Source organism: Anguilla anguilla, chromosome 7 (genome assembly GCF_013347855.1).
Source record: "Anguilla anguilla isolate fAngAng1 chromosome 7, fAngAng1.pri, whole genome shotgun sequence".
Lineage (NCBI taxonomy): Eukaryota > Metazoa > Chordata > Actinopteri > Anguilliformes > Anguillidae > Anguilla > Anguilla anguilla.
This window is the reverse complement of record NC_049207.1, coordinates 56,680,456-56,699,936: the sequence shown is the minus strand read 5'-3', so window position 1 is coordinate 56,699,936 and position 19,481 is coordinate 56,680,456. Positions and strand designations below refer to the sequence as shown.

The 19,481-nt window shown below is 49.0% G+C and overlaps 1 protein-coding gene and 1 long non-coding RNA gene across 4 annotated transcripts in view; one reads left to right on the top strand and one right to left on the bottom strand.

Moving 5' to 3' along the window:
* hhip (hedgehog interacting protein) overlaps positions 1–17,484 on the bottom strand; it is a 35,241-nt gene extending 17,757 nt beyond the window's left edge. For 2 of the 3 annotated variants that reach the window (XM_035426773.1, XM_035426774.1), the window contains exons 1-4: positions 16,772–17,484; positions 10,586–10,778; positions 5,066–5,219; positions 3,226–3,427 (exon numbers count right to left, since the gene is read on the bottom strand). In XM_035426773.1, the coding sequence (XP_035282664.1) occupies positions 3,226–3,427; positions 5,066–5,219; positions 10,586–10,778; positions 16,772–17,035 (813 nt within the window). In that variant the 5' untranslated portion in view covers positions 17,036–17,484. Of the gene's footprint in view, positions 1–3,225; positions 3,428–5,065; positions 5,220–10,585; positions 10,779–16,321; positions 16,438–16,771 lie in introns of those variants that run through there. The other variant, XM_035426775.1, reaches the window with a different exon arrangement.
* Positions 17,015–18,309, top strand: LOC118232134. Its single transcript, XR_004766220.1, has 2 exons — positions 17,015–17,153; positions 17,477–18,309. It is a non-coding gene; the product is annotated as an uncharacterized LOC118232134 (long non-coding RNA).
* The last annotated feature ends 1,172 nt before the right edge of the window (positions 18,310–19,481 follow it).

Genomic DNA, 19,481 nt, shown 5'->3' with positions numbered 1-19,481 from the left:
TCACAGGCTGGGGCTCGGTCCGCACTATCACAGGCTGGGGCTCGGTCCGCACTATCACAGGCTGGGGCTCGGTCCGCACTATCACAGGCTGGGGCTCGGTCCGCACTATCACAGGCTGGGGCTCGGTCCGCACTATCACAGGCTGGGACTCGGTCCGCACTATCACAGGCTGGGGCTCGGTCCGCACTATCACAGGCTGGGGCTCGGTCCGCACTATCACAGGCTGGGGCTCGGTCCGCACTATCACAGGCTGGGACTCGGTCCGCACTATCACAGGCTGGGGCTTGGTCCGTACTATCACACCCCGAGCCCCGTATCTACAGCAGCACAATGCAGCGAGCACGGTGCTCTCCAGCACTGTTTTGATTCAAGGTTGCAGTGATCTTTGTAAAGGGAATGGAGAGGAGCTCTGATTTGGATACTGAATGCCCGACCCAGAGGGGCAGCTGCTTCTCACAGTGTGATGTACAGCTCGTTGTTGTCCGCATCTCTGGATCCTTATTGGCTCTCAACAAGGAATTCCGCAGGAGCTGATAGGAGGAGGCCGATGCAGCCCGCCTCAGTGACCATCTGAAGCATCCACAATGAACTATCCGGCTTTACTTCCTCTTAACCATCAGGCCATATCTTCTGTGCGTTCTTCTATAGGGCGTATGATTCTACTTACCAAACCCATTAAAAATAACAGGAATATACTGTCTTTAAAGGTCTTTAAGTTTCAACTCATTATAAATAAATATAAACCACACCTAATAAGGAATAAAAATCAAGATTTGCTAATACAGCAATGTATTTTACACTATAAAATTCATTTTTTAGACTATTTATATAACTAGGATAAGATTAAATATTTCAGACTAAAGGAGTGTATTATTAGTGTCCTGGAATGTGCTGGCCACTATTTTGGAAAAAAGAGTTTATGATAATTAGCCTAACCCCTCTGCTAATTACCTCTATAAGCTTTATAGCAGTGTGTTCCTATTAGACCGCATATTGGGCTGAAAAGATGTAAACAGGAGATCCAGATGTGAGTGGCATAGTAACCGTGGCAGCAACACCATAACTCAACCACAGGCGGCTGGGTTATTAGTGTGAGAGAAACCGGCTTCACCACATCTGAGCACAGAGTCACAAAGGTTCTGGTGCCAAACTGAAGCCAAACAACCCCATGCATCCAACACAACTCTGTGTCTTCAGACAGCACTTATAAATCCTTTAAAAAAATAATGCACAAGTTACTGTTGAAAGCTAAGGTACGTGAAAGGCAGATAAGAGGCCGTCTTTGTGGGGGGTAAGTTTGCGATCTTGGGAGTTCAGATGCATCCTTGTGGAAAAAAAAGACTCCGGTATTCTAAGAAAAGGTAAACATGGCTCGACCCGGTCATAAAACGGCACAAGCACATTCTGCGCGAGGAACACCCACATGGACGGGAGGGGGTTCCAAAGGCCCATTGTGTTTTGGGCTGAGTAATGTTAACTGGCGCAGAGGGATTCTGCCGTAGGAAGCGCAGAACGTTAGAATCAAAGTATGCGCCTCCGCGCAGATCCCCCGCTATCTCGCGGCCCGGCTCACGCTCGGGCCCCCGGGGGGGGACCAGCGTAAGATCTGCACAAAGGGCTAACGTCCTGTGGGCCGAGCGGCGCGTAAACACGGGACCCCTCGCCGCTCCGGCCGCCAGGAGCTCCGCCGCGGTCAGCACCGCGGGACCAGCCACCCGGGGCTCCGCGCTCCAGCCACTTATAATTGTCATAATGATTGTTTTATCCGAAACAATTAGCTTTAATGATGATAAGACGCAGAGGCTTCCCAGCAAAGCCGCTACACAGCCGCGCGCCGCGGGTCTGCGGGAGCGGGGGGAGGATGTGCTCTGCGTAAACTTCCTGTCAAAATATGTCCTGGTCTCAGGACGCTGTCTAAACAAGGCGCTCTCCAGCGCGCTCCATTGGGCCGGCCCCAGACACCAGCGAGCCCAGAGCAGAGCCGAGCGGCGCTCAAATATTTACTTTGGGGAAGTGGATCTGTTTCAGAGCGGGACGCTCGCCGTTACTTTTCTGGGCTGTTTTCAGACGCCTTTAATCGTTTGCTGTCCTGAGCCACCATGCAGCGCCACTGCTGCACCAATCACGTTTAAGACCTTTCCACTTCCTGCCCTTAGCCAATGAGAGGGGGTCCTTCTGCCCAACTACAAAACTTCAACCAACCAACAAACCTTATATTGTATTGCCTGTTCAGACAACAACAGATGAAAATATATACCCATTGGTATCTGCCCAGAAGTGTAAAATGCATCAAGTGTAAAAAGCACAACAAAGTATTATTTTTTTGTTGTTTTGTTCGATTGCGTTGGGAGTCATTCAAAAATAAAGACATGCCAGCGGCTTCCTGTCTTTACCGTAAATAACCGGGACAGCAAGCTCTCTGCAACTTAATTTCACATCATGTTACTCTCCTGTCAGAACAGACATTATAAATCCCATCATCTGCCCCTGCTTCCCCACGACTGTACTGAACGGAAAATAAAATTAAATGAAAATCAAAATAGAAAAGTCAGAAAGAATACTGTAGATAGTGTTCCATATGCCCACTGTTCTTCATTTAGGCTCATTATTCTACGTGACAGACGGACGGACGGACCGGCGTCTCTTTAAACCCCACCCTTCCTTAGGGTGCGTTGCCAGGGTCTTGCTCACTATGAGCACCTGATGCACAATTACGCAGATAGTGATTCCCAACTATCTCAAAAGCTCTGCTATGCTTGAACAGAGATTAATCTCCAATTAACAAATACCCTGCATTCTAGTGAAGGGAATGTGCGGCTGCGGGACCTCTGAAATGGGTACAGCTGATTCTGTCTGCCGATAGCCTCATTGCTATGGGGGCCTGGAGATCGATTTTACATGAGCCAGTGAGCGGCTCCACATGGTTCCAGTCTCACCCGGGGACGCTGCCAGGGATTTTGGGCCCCAGAAAAGGATCTCACTTTGGGCCCCACCACCCCAGGGCCCCGCCCAGCCACCCCATCTCTGCACAATTACAGCACCATATTTTATGGGCTCCTATCAGTCAGGGCCCTGGGAGTCATCCTGACTTTACCCCATCCCCACCCCCCTCCCGCATGCGGGGGCCCTGGTCTCCATTTGGAGGTTTGTGAAGTCCTGAGACCTGGTTTCACGCATCGAGTACAGCTTTCTGTAGGTGAAAGGACAGAGGCAAAAGGTACTCACCTTTATCCCACTCTGGACCAGCTTGTGGATGTCCAGGAAAGGTTCTTTGATGAGCACCATGTCATGGGTGAGGATCTTGACGAAGCCCTCCTTCTCCAGGATGAAGAGTCGCTGGGATCCGTCCCCACAATGCACCACTTCCACCGGCTGCCTGAGGCCAGACACCACCTCCTGGGCGCAGTAGCAGTTGTGCTTGTGTTTTCTGAGCAGCGTCCGGTGGGGTGGAGAGGAGACAGAGGGTCAGGAGTTCAGTAAAGAGCAGGTCTTTTTCAAAAACATTTTCCTAAAGATCAATTTTAAATTGATCAGATTCAGCTGAGTAAACCACACTAGGCATGACATAAGGCAAGTCTTACCAAGAAATAGCTATCAGTTCTAAGTTATCAAGAAGCAATTTTGTGTATAATCTATCAAGCAATGCTGGCACAAGCCAGATCTCTGTCTGAATAAAGATGCACTCAACATTCCCAGCAGGTCAGTCTCTCAGAGTTGACCCCCTTCAACGGACAACCATAGATAAATAACTGGAATACTTAAAATAAAATAAAAAGCTAAAATATTAAGAAAATATTAACTGACGGCTGGAGAATCTGGTAATCGTAACAACACATTTTGACTGACAGTTTGTGTCAGTGCACCAGCACTTTTGGCACGCTCAGAAGGAGTGACTGTTTCACCCGTAAACCAAATATGCCAATAAGCATAAACGCCTGGTGATGAGGGAATATCAGCGCTCGCACACAGCATCTGTCTCGCTTGATTAATAACAGCCTGCTTCCCGGGCTTACTGCACGGAGTTCACAGCCGTGGGGTGAAAGCTGCACAGCACCGCGTCTCTAATCACGATGGGCTCCATTAAAAAGTGCACTTTCTTTATTTGTCGTTCACCTTCTGAAAGAGGCCAGACCATACCATTCAGCCTTAAGGGGGAGCAGTGTTACTTTATTGTAAATTATAGGACTGTTTTGACTGATTTTCAGTCAAGAAGCAGACTTAAATGGATGTGTGATTGACGCAGAGAGACGTGCTTCTTTGATCACAGTAATATTGCCAAACTAACAGGTTTCACGTGAGACGGGCTGTTCCCCTCAGCTCTCTGAGCCAGGAGTGCCGCTTTGCTTTCTTTTCAGTGGAATGAATGTTCTCAAGTGGGAGGTCTGATAAAATCCATCACAATGCACCCCCAATAAGGACAGGCCCTTCACAGACTGCTTCCAAATGCAGCCGAATTCCTCCCCATCACGCGTCCCCACCTGGAGATACAGGCGCACAGAGAGGACCGCTGCTTTGGAGTGCAAAAAAAAAACATTTCAGAGAACTAAGATTCCCCATTAGATCCATGTCTGCAAAGCACAGGCCTCTATCTCTGCTCGGGCTGAGTGTAATTGCCCTGTGTAATTGCTGCACTCTTTCTTCTGAGCGGGCAGCTATTAGGGTGACCCCATTAATGAGGAACGCAGCCAGGACCCCTGAGATAGCGGGACTCTGTCAGGTGTCCAGTCCCGGGTCTTATCTGCACTGCAGGGCATTTTGGCCCTGGGCCGTTCATTAAAAAGGTCAAAGCCTAGCTGAGCTGGCCCGGGGCACCAGGCTGCAGGGCGAGAGCGATCCAGGTGCAGGTGAAAGTTCCAGCTCCTGACTCCGCAACGAGCTGCTGGAGGTGAAGGGCCAGAGAGGGCTGCTGTACACACAGCGCTACCACCCGAACCCGCGGGCACCGCTGCCAACGCCGCCGCGGCCGGTAGGGTTTCCATTCAAAAACATTATTTTACCCGCGAGTTCACACAGCTTCGCAGCTACAGGCACCGCGAACATAAGCAAACGCTCCTGTTACACAAACCTGTTGATGTCCTCTATTTTCTCGTATTGGTCCAGGTCCAGGTAGTTGGAGGCTGGCCCTCGCGTTTGCTTTCTGAGGAAGTCTGGGAAGCACAGTCCACCATCTCTCCTCCCGTAGTACTGGCAGAACTCGTCCACGTCAGCCTGGAACAGTTCTGATTAAAAAACAGGGAGAAATGGTCACAGACATACGCTGGGCATTATGGGGCATGCATAACAATTCAGTATCTGCAGAAAAAAGCAGTATTACGTCCTCTGTAATGCAGGGGTGTGCAGTTCTGGACGTGTGGGGTTGCAGCTGCAAAACCACAGGTCTCACGGTTCGGCTGCTATAAATCAGGCTTCAGGGTGCATGAGCTCATTCAGCCAATCAACGGCTCAGCGGAACCCAACAAACCGTGCAAACAAAGGCACAAGCAGCAGGGCACACACCCGCTGCGATGCAGGCACACCCCCCTACCGCCCCCCCCCCCCCCGGGCTACAGATTCACCCCCCCCACCCCCCCCCCAGGCTACAGATTCATCCCCCCCACCCCCACCTACGCTGCAGAACAGATTGCAGGAGGGGCTGGATACAACCTGCATAAGGTGTGTGGGTCCTACTGCCATTCTGCAGCTACACCCAGTGCACTGACACACTGGCATATTTCCCAAACGCCCCCCCCCACAATGCTGATGGTTCCACTGAGTAAAATTACGAGGAGAAAAGGCGAGGTCGCGGCCCTAATTTTCACTTCTTCAATGGACAACATTTCTTTTGTCTGGGTTTAACCCTTTACAAGAATCCGGATCCGAATCCGAATAAGCATAAAGTGCTGAACAAACTGCTGCTCTGATTGGTGCAGAATGAGGTCAGGTGATGGTCAGGTGCTCTGCTGCACCAACATTGCGGCTGCAGCGTGTCCCTAAGAATCTCACCGCGCGGTAAACAGGGCGCTCACACGAGATCCAAAAAACCCACCCGAAAACAGCCCTGCCCCATATCGGTTCCCCTGTCCAAACCAGCGGAGGAAGAGGACAAATATACCAGCGATAGAAACACAAACGCGGCCCGCACTTCTCCTTCATCTGGGCCCATACCCCCCACACTGAACAGAGAGCTGACTAACGGTAATCCCCAAACCATAACATGTTCCCCAAAAACACGTCCGCACATCGATCTGACGGCGAGCCCCTCCCCCCAACCCCCCCGACACCCTCACGCGCCGGCCCCAAACCTTCAGGGGCTGAGCGGGGTTACCCCAGCGTGCGCCAGGCGCTGACTTCCTCTCGCCGTCCCAGCTGTTAAAGGCGGCTCTGAGGAGCGGAGCGTTTCGAGCGACAGCGTTTAGCCTTCGCCCTGCTTGTGAAAGAGGGCACAAATGTTTTTTTCCCCGCTGGTGAGAGCTATTAATTACCCCGCGCTGCTAACGCATGCTAGCGCACGCTAACGCACGGTTTATATGAATAATACTGGCCTCCCAGCCCTCTCAGGTCACTGCATAAAGGCAGGAAAGGAACTGTATTGATTTCTGTCTCACACATTTGTGCCATAATAACAAAGATTATGCAAAGAGGAGAAGCCATTTAGATATTAGTTTGCACTGACCTTTCTGCTTTGATACAGTGTTTGTTTCAATGTGATGCGTTAATTCACGGTCTCACACACAGCAGAAGAGTTATGACTGCAATTCTGCTGAGCCCTACTAATGCATAATCCATGTCCTTCTTTTGATAATAACTACGAAAAGGACTTGTCCCAAAGTCATATCACAGATATGTACAGGCAATAATCATGGTGCTCATACTTCCATTTAAAATACGTTAATTATCCTTACTTGCAGATTTTGTTTGACGTTGTGAATACTGAATGCACTGCATGTCACTCTCTACATGGCTCAGTGAACTACACACTGTTAAAAAAAATTTTGAATACGTAATTTCCAGGCAACTTGCTTCACTAAATTTTTAACGTTTTTAATTTGAGTTCAAATCATGCCAACTAACATTCATTCATTCAGAAAACTGACATACTTAATTAAAACTCAAGTTTAACTTTTTGAACAATGTAATTTGAGTTTTCTGAACAAAACAACCAATGAATTTTAGTCAGGCATAACCACTTCAAAAAAAAAAATTTTTTTAGCTCAAAACAAAAAAATTTAGTGAAGCAAGTTGAAATACTGAGTATTCAGAACGTTTTTTTTTGTTGTTGTATGAACTATATGAAGAGAGGCGTCTAATTTGGACAGCACATGTTTAACTGCTTTCACAAACATATGGCAGAAAAGTTCACAGCTTGGCCTGCCCATCCACAGCCCCCCCTGCCCCCCCCCATTTTATTGTATCACCCAAAAAGCCTGCTCACAGCCCAGCACTAAAGTTATACTTCCATCTGGTTATCTTCCAGCTCAACCTGGGTGGCCACCCAAGGCACTTGACATCTTGATGCACTTCAGCAGTTTTACATATACACAAACTCTGCAGAAAAATAAATGTGTCATTGGCCACCACATGCGGGTCTGGGGGGGAGGCGTGCTGCCTCCTGCCCCCGATCTCCTCCGCCCTCCCACTTTAGCTCTTCGCCCGCACGCCGTCGCGTCCCTGTCCTGCGCGCCCTAAGCCCCCCCCCCCAGCGTCTGCCCCCCCCCCCCCCCAGCATCTATGCGGACGTGGCCCTCGTCTTTATCCCAGAAAGATTTATTCCCCTGCACAGAGGAACGTGCGACAGCATGCGTGTGTGTGTGTGTGTGTGAGTGTGTGTGTGTGTGTGTGTGTGAGTGAGTGTGTGTGAGTGTGTGTGAGTGTGTGTGAGTGTGTGTGTGCGCACGAGTGTGTGTGTGTGAGTGTGTGTGTGCGCGCCAGTGTGTGTGTTTGCGCTTGTGGGTGCGTGCGTGTGTATGCTTGTGGGTGTGTGTGTGAATGTGTGTGCACGCGAGTGTGTGTGTGTGCGCGCGTGTGGGTGTGTGTACGCATATGCGTGCGTGTGTACACGTGTGTGTAATTATGCTGTTTTGCACGCTGGAAGCTTTTGTGTTTGCATATCTGTTGAATCGGGAGCTCTTATGAGCACACAGTCCGTCAGTCTGGCTGTGTCCTCATGTCCTTTAATCCCCTGGACCGTGCTAACCAGCAGAAAGCCGCCGTTTTAAGACCATATTTCAGGAAAAAGAATAAATACATTTCTCAATACTGTACGCTTGGTCCCAATTATACTCCCAGGTCTTGGGTGAAATATAGACCCAGTCACACAGAAACGCTGTACAGGGCCTCCTGCACTCTCTGTTTGGGATTCCAGCGCAACACTTCCCTGATTATGTTTACATTCCTTTTAATTTACTACCAAAGAAAACAGGAATGATATGTGTGTGTGTGTGTGTGTGCGTGTACGTTTGTACAGTGTGTGTGTGCGTGTGTGTGTGTGCGTGTTTGTGTGTGAGTGTGCGTGTTTGTGTGTGTGTGTGTGCGTGTGTGTGTATGTGTGTGCGTGTTTGTGTGTGTGTGCGTGTGTGTGTGCGTGTGTGTGAGTGAGTGAGTGAGTGAGTGAGTGAGTGAGTGAGTGAGTGAGTGTGTGTGTGTGTGTGTGTGTGTGTGTGTGTGTGTGTGAGTGAGTGTGTGTGTGTGTGCGTGTACGTTTGTACAGTGTGTGTGCGTGTGTGTGTGTGTGTGTGTGTTTGTGTGTGGAGCAGTGAGGTGTGTGTCAGTGTCAGTCATGTCTAGACCACAGGGTGGACTTCTGCATCTCCAAACACCACCACAGCGCCGCTTACATCACACCGCAGACGCTCGCCAAAAAAGGAGGGAAAGCACTGCCTCACAAAAAAAACAAAACGTACGCGCTACAAAACTGCACAGCCTATTGGTCGTAGCTATGAAGGCATACTGGCTACATTAAAAACAACACAAGTCCTGAAAGGGGCACAACCTTCACAAGCCACATAATGCAGTCAGTTCTCAGAGACAGGTGAGCACAGTCACAATCCAGTCCAGTCACATCCGAGCGTTTCCTCTGAGCACAGGGAAGAGCAGGATTCTGCGCTCTCGGACGTTACGGATTATTGGTTAGCGCTGCCGTCTATCCAGCTGCTTTTGGCTGGCGGACAGTCACCCAGGCTGGTTCAGTAACGCGCTGTGAGACAGGTTCTCCAGTGTGGGCTGTGAGACAGGTTCTCAGGTTCTCCAGTGCGGGCTGAGACAGGTTCTCCAGTGCGGGCTGTGAGACAGGTTCTCCAGTGCGGGCTGTGAGACAGGTTCTCCAGTGCACGCTGTGAGACAGGTTCTCCAGTGCAGGCTGTGAGACAGGTTCTCCAGTGTGGGCTGTGAGACAGGTTCTCAGGTTCTCCAGTGCACGCTGTGAGACAGGTTCTCCAGTGCAGGCTGTGAGACAGGTTCTCCAGTGTGGGCTGTGAGACAGGTTCTCAGGTTCTCCAGTGCAGGCTGCGAGACAGGTTCTCCAGTGTGGGCTGTGAGACAGGTTCTCCAGTGTGGGCTGAGACAGGTTCTCCAGTGTGGGCTGTGAGACAGGTTCTCCCGTGCAGGCTGTGAGACAGGTTCTCTGGTTCTCCGGTGTGCGCTGTGAGACAGGTTCTCCGGTGCGGGCTGTGAGACAGGTTCTCCGGTGCGGGCTGTGAGACAGGTTCTCCCGTGCAGGCTGTGAGACAGGTTCTCTGGTTCTCCGGTGTGCGCTGTGAGACAGGTTCTCCAGTGCAGGGTGTGAGACAGGTTCTCCGGTGTGGGCTGTGAGACAGGTTCTCCAGTGCAGGCTGTGAGACAGGTTCTCTGGTGTGCGCTGTGAGACAGGTTCTCCAGTGCAGGCTGTGAGACAGGTTCTCCAGTGCAGGCTGTGAGACAGGTTCTCTGGTGCGCGCTGTGAGACAGGTTCTCCGGTGTGGGCTGTGAGACAGGTTCTCCGGTGCGGGCTGTGAGACAGGTTCTCCGGTGCGGGCTGTGAGACAGGTTCTCCGGTGCGGGGTGTGAGACAGGTTCTCAGGTTCTCCAGTGCGGGCTGTGAGACAGGTTCTCCGGTGCAGGCTGTGAGACAGGTTCTCTGGTGCGCGCTGTGAGACAGGTTCTCCAGTGCGGGCCCTGGCCGCTGTTAAAGCAGCTCTCAGAGCTCACTGTCAGCGGCTAGGAGCACGAGGGCCAGTCGCTCTTAATTGGCAGCGCTGTGAGAAGAGCTAATTAATTAAATTGTCTGTTTCTTGAACGTCTGCCAACCATCTGCAGCGGGCTGAATGCTGGTTCATCAGTCATGCTTAAAATAAAAGGGCAGCATTACCGAGCGACAAAAGGGTCAGGTTCTCCCCTGAAAGGAGAATCGCGGAACAAAGATAACCTGCGCCACGCGGTCCTCCCCCTCCCGCTTCCAAAACTTTTCCCACGTAAGAAATACGCTCCAGTTTTAAGGTGTGTGTATGAAGGCTGATGGGCGTTTCTGTTTGGTCTACGATTGTGGGAGGAGCCTGCTCCCCAGTGATGTCACCTGGACTTGCAGGGGGGGGTGTGGCTAATGCTGTGAGCGGCACTCTGCTGGTGGCCTTACCTGGTATGTGCCCTCTGCAGGTGTAGTAGAAGCTCCTGCAGTAGTCGGGGCAGAGTCGGGGCAGGTTGGCTTCGCCGCGGGGCCCCTTGTCGAGGTCAGGTGACTGGAACAGCACCTGGGCGTGGGGCGAGCAGCGAGCGCATTTGATCTCCTCCAGCAGCTTTGCACACTCAGTGTTGTTGGTGGAAAATATCTAAAAATGAAGAACCACAGACCAGACAAGGCTAAACAAATCAGCGCACCTTCACCCAAACACACTCAAATAAAGACGGCCACCAGCGTTAAGGGTGTGGATACGTAAGAGGGCCTAAAACAGCCAGCCTGTGGGGTTACAGAGCCGATCAGAAGGGTTAGGGTCAGCTAAAATGCTCAGTTTCACCCCTGTACATATGGAAAGGCCATCTGTATAAATGTGCTACAGCCAGAATCAGCCGTAAAATTGTAATTGTAAGCATTACACTTTCACACCACACACGTGTGCATGAGGGGGTCAGCACAGGCTATAAACGCTCATAATTACTTCCTTCCTGCAGCTGATAGATTATAGAAGTTTCCTACAGGGTAGAGTTAATATTGAATCACAAATCACATGCAAAAGTACAGGGAGCTAGAACCCCCACCCCGCCGACCTCCCACCAACCACACACACATCCCAGAGGGCTGCAACCGAACCGTGGCGAAATAGAAATGTTGTATTTGTTGCCCTGAGAGTTGATAAAAGATTTAAAAGAAGATGTTCAACAGATTAGCGCCTCAAATAGAGCGCGATATCATCTCTTTTCCAGACACACGCGGCTCCGGCGTAGCGTTGGCCTGGCAACGCTCCTCGCCGTGTGCGGTCCGCAGTGTAAACACGCGTTTGGAGACAGATAGACACATCGCTGCGGCTCGGGTTTCAGCCGAGACAATTACACCTGCTCCCCCCCCCCCGACCTGCCGCCCAGCCATCTGCACGGACCGCTCCTCCGTCACTCAGCAATAAACAGAACCGTGAGACAGCCGTCAGAGCCGTCTCTCCACAGCCACAGATGAGTTTAGCCTCCGCTAACAGCTCACACCGTATCCATGCGCGCGGTTTAGCCTCCGCTAACAGCTCACACCGTATCCATGCGCACAGTTTAGCCTCCGCTAACAGCTCACACCGTATCCATGCGTGCGGTTTAGCCTCCGCTAACAGCTCACACCGTATCCATGCGCGCGGTTTAGCCTCCGCTAACAGCTCACGCCGTATCCATGCGCGCAGTTTAGCCACCGCTAACAGCTCACACCGTATCCATGCGCGCGGTTTAGCCTCCGCTAACAGCTCACAACGTATCCATGCGCGCGGTTTAGCCTCCGCTAACAGCTCACACCGTATCCATGCGCGCGGTTTAGCCTCCGCTAACAGCTCACACCGTATCCATGCGTGCGGTTTAGCCTCCGCTAACAGCTCACACCGTATCCATGCGTGCGGTTTAGCCTCCGCTAACAGCTCACACCGTATCCATGCGCGCGGTTTAGCCTCCGCTAACAGCTCACACCGCATCCATGACAGTGCAATAGTGACACACGCGGGTCTAAGCTGCTCTTAACTAATTAAAACCATTTGCAGCAGATGTCTGAGTTTCAGGCATTTAGACAAACGCACCACAAATCCCCAACTGTGCAATGGGATATACAGGCTAAAACCCACTGCTAAAGTGACTACAGCTTTTTGGATATGGAGCAACTGACACTCACGCATGCACACACAGGCACACGCACGCACACACGCACAAACACACACAGATTTTCACAAGCCAATGAGAAAATGAGGGGGGAAATGTGCAAGGCATATGTTTTATTTTAGCTCATTTTATATGATTATCAGAAATTAGAGAGTGGCGGAATTATAAGACTTTAGTCTTATAGTAGATGAGCATTAGTACAAGGACAGGAAGCAGATGACACAGGCAATAGGAAAGTAAGAAACCCTTAATGAACCAACAGAGAGGGATGAGAATATATGAGAGTATATATGAGAGGGTTAGAGGGTTAGGGGAGGGAGAGAGAGATAGAGAGAGTGAGAGAGAGAGAGAGAGAGAATATTCTGCGTGAACCCTAAAAGCACACGGAGAAACAGTGAAAGGAAGGATCTGACCTACTGAACACACGGTGAGAGAGCCAGTCCCGATTCTGTCTGCGTCAGGCCCAGATCCACACCTCACTCAGCTTTATTAGGTCACACAGCAGCGACAAGCTCACATTTATTTAGTTTGCGCTTACAGCAGAACTTGCTCACTTTCGTCATTATGAAAATAAATGCGTTCACAGGCCAATGCTGGCGTCCGTGGTCCTGGGTGAGCGTCTGAGCGAGGGTTAGCCACTGTGCGCGGCTTCTCCCCAGCTCCCCAAATACAGGCGAGCTGATAGGCTCCCCACACACAGGCCAGGCGAGCTGATAGGCTCCCCACACACAGGCCAGTCGAGCTGATAGGCTCCCCAAATACAGGCGAGCTGATAGGCTCCCCACACACAGGCCAGGCGAGCTGATAGGCTCCCCACACACAGGCCAGTCGAGCTGATAGGCTCCCCAAATATAGGCGAGCTGATAGGCTCCCCAAACACAGGCCAGGCGAGCTGATAGGCTCCCCAAACACAGGCCATGCGAGCTGATAGGCTCCCCAAACACAGGCCAGGCGAGCTGATAGGCTCCCCAAACACAGGCCATGCGAGCTGATAGGCTCCCCACACACAGGCCATGCGAGCTGATAGGCTCCCCAAACACAGGCCATGCGAGCTGATAGGCTCCCCAAACACAGGCCAGGCGAGCTGATAGGCTCCCCAAACACAGGCCAGGCGAGCTGATAGGCTCCCCACACACAGGCCAGGTGAGCTGATAGGCTGCTCTCTGAACAGGCCGCTGATTTAAGCAGTGTTGCTCTGGCCCAGTGCTCTGTCCTGCACAGTGTTCGTGTGCCCTCTCTGCCACGCCCCGTGCCCATATGCTGCCGGGACAGGCTCCAACACCGCCATCACCGCTCCAGCTCGCTGCACAAACGCAGGATAACACCGCCATCACCGCTCCAGCTCGCTGCACAAACGCAGGATAACACCGCCATCACCGCTCCAGCTCGCTGCACAAACGCAGGATAACACCGCCATCACCGCTCCAGCTCGCTGCACAAACGCAGGATAACACCGCGCCCTGCATCCCCGTGACCTCACCACCAGCACAGACATCTTCCGGAGATATAGAATATAAGCCACTAAAGCAATTAAAATGGCAGACGAGCACAGAAAGAGCATCGAGCTGCAGAGCCTGTGCAGCTTCATTAGAGGTTATAGCAGCTGTAATTCACATGCGGGCGATACATTGCTTATCACACAGAGCTGAGCTGCTTAGTGACCAAACCCAGAAATAATACTCCTCCACATCTCTGTCAAACAAGTGACAGTACAACCGGGGGGAGTCCCCATAGACTGGGTGGATGTTAATATTACACCAGTTAGTTAAACTGTGGTTCGGAGGATAATGCATACCAGCTGAGCAGCCAAAAGATACTGCATGTTATTGTTCATTTAGTTTACACACCTGATCCATAGCTAAAATCACAATCAAGTGGCAAGTTATTTATCAGTGGCGGTTGTTTATCTTATAGGACAGAGGGAAAGTGATGCTGATATCACAAACTGGAACGAGCATAATAGCAAAAATATTTCCAAAGCAGAAAATAAAACAATGCTTTAATTTTCAGTGAAATAAATCACGTTAAAGGTAAACATTTTCATTATGTGTCATTAAAGATGACGCTAAATTAAAATGCAATGCAATGCTCATAATTTATACTGACATTTGAGCTAAATATTTGCACCTGTATAAGAAAATTGTATACTTATAAATCACATTGCTCCCCATTTAATTTATGCATATTTTGTCACAGGATATACAGAGACTGATACTCCTCAAATGTATCCAGAGAGGCCTTTATTGTGATAGACGCCAATGTGCAGGCAATGCTATGATTCTTCTGCTGGATGTTGTCATTACTAGCTATGCTTTATCAAACAGCCCGTATGCAAATAGATCATTGTAGAGGGGCAGCTGCTGCAGATAGCCCAGAACCTTTTTTTTTCTTTTCGTTTCTTTCATTGGATCTGCACAACAATACCTTTTGTCCGTGAAATTGCTGGAGCAAACATATTAATGTAATCAACGTAAAAGGGCACACTCAAAAACAATGACTTGTCATCCTTTCTCTGGCAGTGGGGGGTTTAGAGGGTCACTGGGCTTCCAGGGATTGCAAAATAGCTGCAGTCACAATGTGTGCAGTCAAATTCTATCACATATAAATACTGAGGTATTGTGTGTGTGTGGGATGTGTGTTTGTGTGTGTGAGTGTATGTTTGTGTGTGTGGGATGTGTGTTTGTGTGTGTGTGTGGGATGTGTGTTTGTGTGTGTGTTTGTGTATATGTGTGTGGGTGTGTGTGTGCGTGTATGTCTTTGTGTGTGGGATGTGTGTTTGTGTGTGTGGGATGTGTGTTTGTGTGTGTGTGTGTGTGTGTTTGAGTGTGTGCGTGTATGTCTGTGTGTATGTGAGTGTGTGTTTGTAGGTGGGTGGTAGTCGTGGGGAGTCACATACATATATATTTCCAAAATATATTTGACTATTTTCTCCTTACAGAGGAGAAATGAAATACTTGAGATTGTTTTGTTCTGCTTCCCCTCTTTCTCCAGCTCCCATTCCCCCCGAAAAATATTGCCTCACACAGCCCTGAAATACGGCCGCTGCGCGTTTAAAGCAAAACACTGCAGCTCATCTGGGAAAAGGAAGTTTGTGAGGGGGTGGGGCGTAGGACAAACACCCTCTCAAAGGCATGAGCACTTGGACAGAACCAGAGACTGAGAGAATGATGGTCTCCAGTTACACCCATTAGTGAACCAACTAACAAACACAATGGTGTTGTTGTTATTCTTTTGCCATAAGCAGAAAGGCTCTGTGTGTGGGCAGCGGTGTAGTGGGGAGGAGGAAAATTCGGACCCTTTTTGTCCCATTGATTTTTCCCCCTATTTGCATGACTTGAGCAAATGAAATGATGCAATATGGCTTTTTGTCACTAAACAAAATGAGATACCACCCAGACACATATGTTGATTCACTGAATCTGTTTACATGAGAATAGAACCAATTCTACCGTGAACTCGGCATTAAATTTTGCTTGAATTTTAGCATTTCGGTCTTGTCCATTCGCAAGGAGGAACTGTTATTTTTACATCGAGATTCCAAGCATAAAGTTAAAAGAAAGGAAGCGTGCTGTTGATACTGAACCGAATCGTGTATAAATACCAACGCATCACCTGGTTTATTTCTTCACGCGCAACGTTTTCTAAATGCCTCCTGATTTTGCTTTCTTTCCGAAAGCGCGCTGTTATAAGTCAAACGAAGATTAATCGCTCAGCAGCAGCGTCTCGTCACTTGGCGACATCTGTGAGCTCGCCGTGTTTCGCGTGCTTGTGCTGTTATATGTTTCTTTTGCAATGTGCAGCAAACATTTGCAGAGTTTATTTCCCCCTATAGTGCCCAATGAAATGTTATGCTAAAAAACAAGCACACAAAAACATTCAAGGGCTGCATTGTAAAAGCTACACCGACGACTTTGAGTCGTGTTTTGCTTCTCTTATAGTATGCAAAGTGTGAACGTGAAAGGTTAAGGAAGGATAACCATGGTAACAGTGGAACGCTTTGGACACGCTCCCATAGAAAAATGTTCCCTACCTCAGGCGTGTTTCTCCAGCTCATTTTCTGCCACATTTTGTACATCAAGTTAGATACTACCGCGTGACTACCATGTCAAAATAATTTAAAATACATTCCAACCTTTAACAGGAGATCGCTTACGTTGTCTTATAGCTCTGGTCAACGGCATAGTCCCATTCCAACTTGGGGGGGTGGGGGTGGTAACAAACAGGAAATTTTCTTTTGGATTTTTTTTTGGGGGGGCCACTAACAGTGCCACCCAAAACAATATGATAATATTGAGGCCCCCCACCCCCAAAGTTGGGGCCAAGTGTCCCCCCCCCCCCCCGGGATCTTCGTCCATGCTGGTTTGCGACACACTGCACGCTCTCGGGTTTTTAATCTTTCCTCTACTAAGCAACAGAACATGCATCAGTAATAAGCGTGAGGGATAAGCGAAGCACATGAGGAAAGCGTGGAGTTACGTACCCTGGCATCCCGCCGGTGAAGAATCTGATAGGCAGCCCTCTTACTGGGACAGCAGGACACGCGGGGGTACAACCTGTGACAAACCTCCACGCTGCTGTCCAGTGACAGTTTTCGGTCTCTCTTTTTAAGGCGCTTCGGTAAGCTTCCATCGTAACATCTCCTCCTCCTTGGACTAATTTCGCCTTTCTCCCCAAATTTTGCGTCGCTACATTCCCATACGTTCACCGCGATTGCCATTACCAGCACGAATTTCAAATGCTTCATGTTTCAGAGAATCTCCAACGAAGCTTATATATCTAATCGGAGAACAAAACGACTCTTCTCTTGAAAAAAAGAACGGCGCAGCTTCTTTCCAATTTAACGAGTATTTTGTTTTCCAGAGGTAAATAATAAATGCAATAATTTACAAGAATATAGAAACATAAAGAAATCCGAATTAAATATTACAAGAAAATAGTAATCTATAATAAATTAATACAAGTGCTGGTTATGATGTAATAACATAGAAAAACATTTTCTCATATAAAAAAGTAATAAGAAAAAATAACGACCACAGTGGTTTGATGTCAGCTTAACTTTCTTGCTTGCTCATAAGTTAAAATCGGTTACTGCACAGTGGTTGGTAGGTAACTAAGTCGACTCTCACTGGATCTTCAGAAATGCTCACATGTTTCTTTTGGTCTTTTTCTCCCTCTTTTTAACCAGCGCGCGAGGAGAGGAGCGAGCCCAGTGACGTATCCCAACATCAGGGAGTGCGCGCTCTTTGCCCCCACGGGAACTCGCGTACTCATTGGGGGGATGGATAACCTGTCAGAACAGGACGTTGCTCTCACTGTTGACAAACTGAAGTGTGGAAACTGGAAAGGAAAGAAAGCGACACAGTTTTCATTGCCAGAGCCATCCCGAATATACTTAAGGATCTACTCTGCTCCCGTTCCCTAGCGATGGACAAGAAAAGTTAATAAATAATTACGTTTTTTTCAACACACGTTTAATTTACTTTAGAATACTTATATGGGCTACAAGTCGGTGGTTCAGCGGTACTATTCTGAATTTATCACGTTAGTGTTGCATCTAACCATTCTGCACATGTGGTGCACAAGTTTAGTGTATTTACAGAAAGGACATGCATACTAACAAATATTTTATGGTTTTGAAGATGCGCATTTGAAGTGAAGAATGTAAGCAACAACGTTTCTGAACACATGGAAATACCTTGTGTTAGAAGTTGTGACGCACGTGTTTTAATCTTTGTTTCACCCTCAGTTTGGAACACCCTAGGTGTTCCAAGGACAGCTGATTATTTCGGTGGCCTCCTGGTCACTACCTCTTTTTTCAGCGTTTTTGTCAAACTTTGTTCCGCCCTTTCCCATAACAATGTACGATGAAGTATCCTTCGCGTCCTGCCTAAATCACAAGCCCGCTAAAGTTATGCACGAGCTGAGGGCAAAGTGCTGCAGTTAATGGCAGTGCAATTCTAATTGTCAGTTGGCCTTTGCATGATTGTATACATCTGATTAAATATTATACCGATCCAGCGCTTTGTTGAATCCGCCTTGAAGAATGAAGGGGGAAGCAGTGTGAAGTAGACTTAAGTACCCGAAAGCTTACAGAAAGCATGGTCGCGCTCTGGCCTTCATCTCCATGGTGATTGTTTGAGCTAATCAGTTTTTCTTTTTCTGCATCAGTTTATCGCAAGTAAGATCATACACATGTGTGAACTTGATTTTTATCATCTAAAAGCAAACTGCAACTCTTAAAGTTTCCACGTAACGTGTTTGTTTTGTGTTACTTTGTCATGTAAACCTCTTGTGTCATTATATTGACAGTCTAAACCGCTGCCAGCAGGAGCCACCTGTGGCGCGGAGGGTCCAGTTCGGGCCAAAGCTAAATGTTCTGCCTGAATGAAATTCGGAGAGGCAGGAACATTTAAAAACGGCTCTTGGTAAACTTAATGGCTTTCAGTAATTATGTGGGCTAGCAACAACAGTTATCAACAGAACAGCAGCACAACATACACTACACAGTACCCACCGACAGAGCATGTCCTGCACTGTAGAACAGACCACATTACAAACCTACACAATAAAATGCTCTGCCTTCACTTAACTCTTCTGTATCAGAGATGATTTGATACAGAACATTTTACATTTTTAAAGACCCAAGGGGCTTGTTCTATGATTTCACATGTGTAAAAATGCTATTTGGGCCAAAAAGTGTTACGCAATGGGACCCAAACTGAACTTAGTCAGAAGCTCAGTGGGAGCGTTCACACTTTGCTCAGTGGGAGCGTTCACACTCTGCTCAGTGGGAGCGTTCACACTCTGCTCAGTGGGAGCGTTCACACTTTGCTCAGTGAGAGCGTTCACACTCTGCTCAGTGGGAGCATTCACACTTTGCTCAGTGGGAGCGTTCACACTCTGCTCAGTGGGAGCGTTCACACTGTGCTCAGTGGGAGCGTTCACACTTTGCTCAGTGGGAGCGTTCACACTTTGCTCAGTGGGAGCGTTCACACTTTGCTCAGTGGGAGCGTTCACACTTTGCTCAGTGAGAGCGTTCACACTTTGCTCAGTGGGAGCGTTCACACTTTGCTCAGTGGGAGCGTTCACACTCTGCTCAGTGGGAGCGTTCACACTTTGCTCAGTGGGAGCGTTCACACTTTGCTCAGTGGGAGCGTTCACACTTTGCTCAGTGGGAGCGTTCACACTTT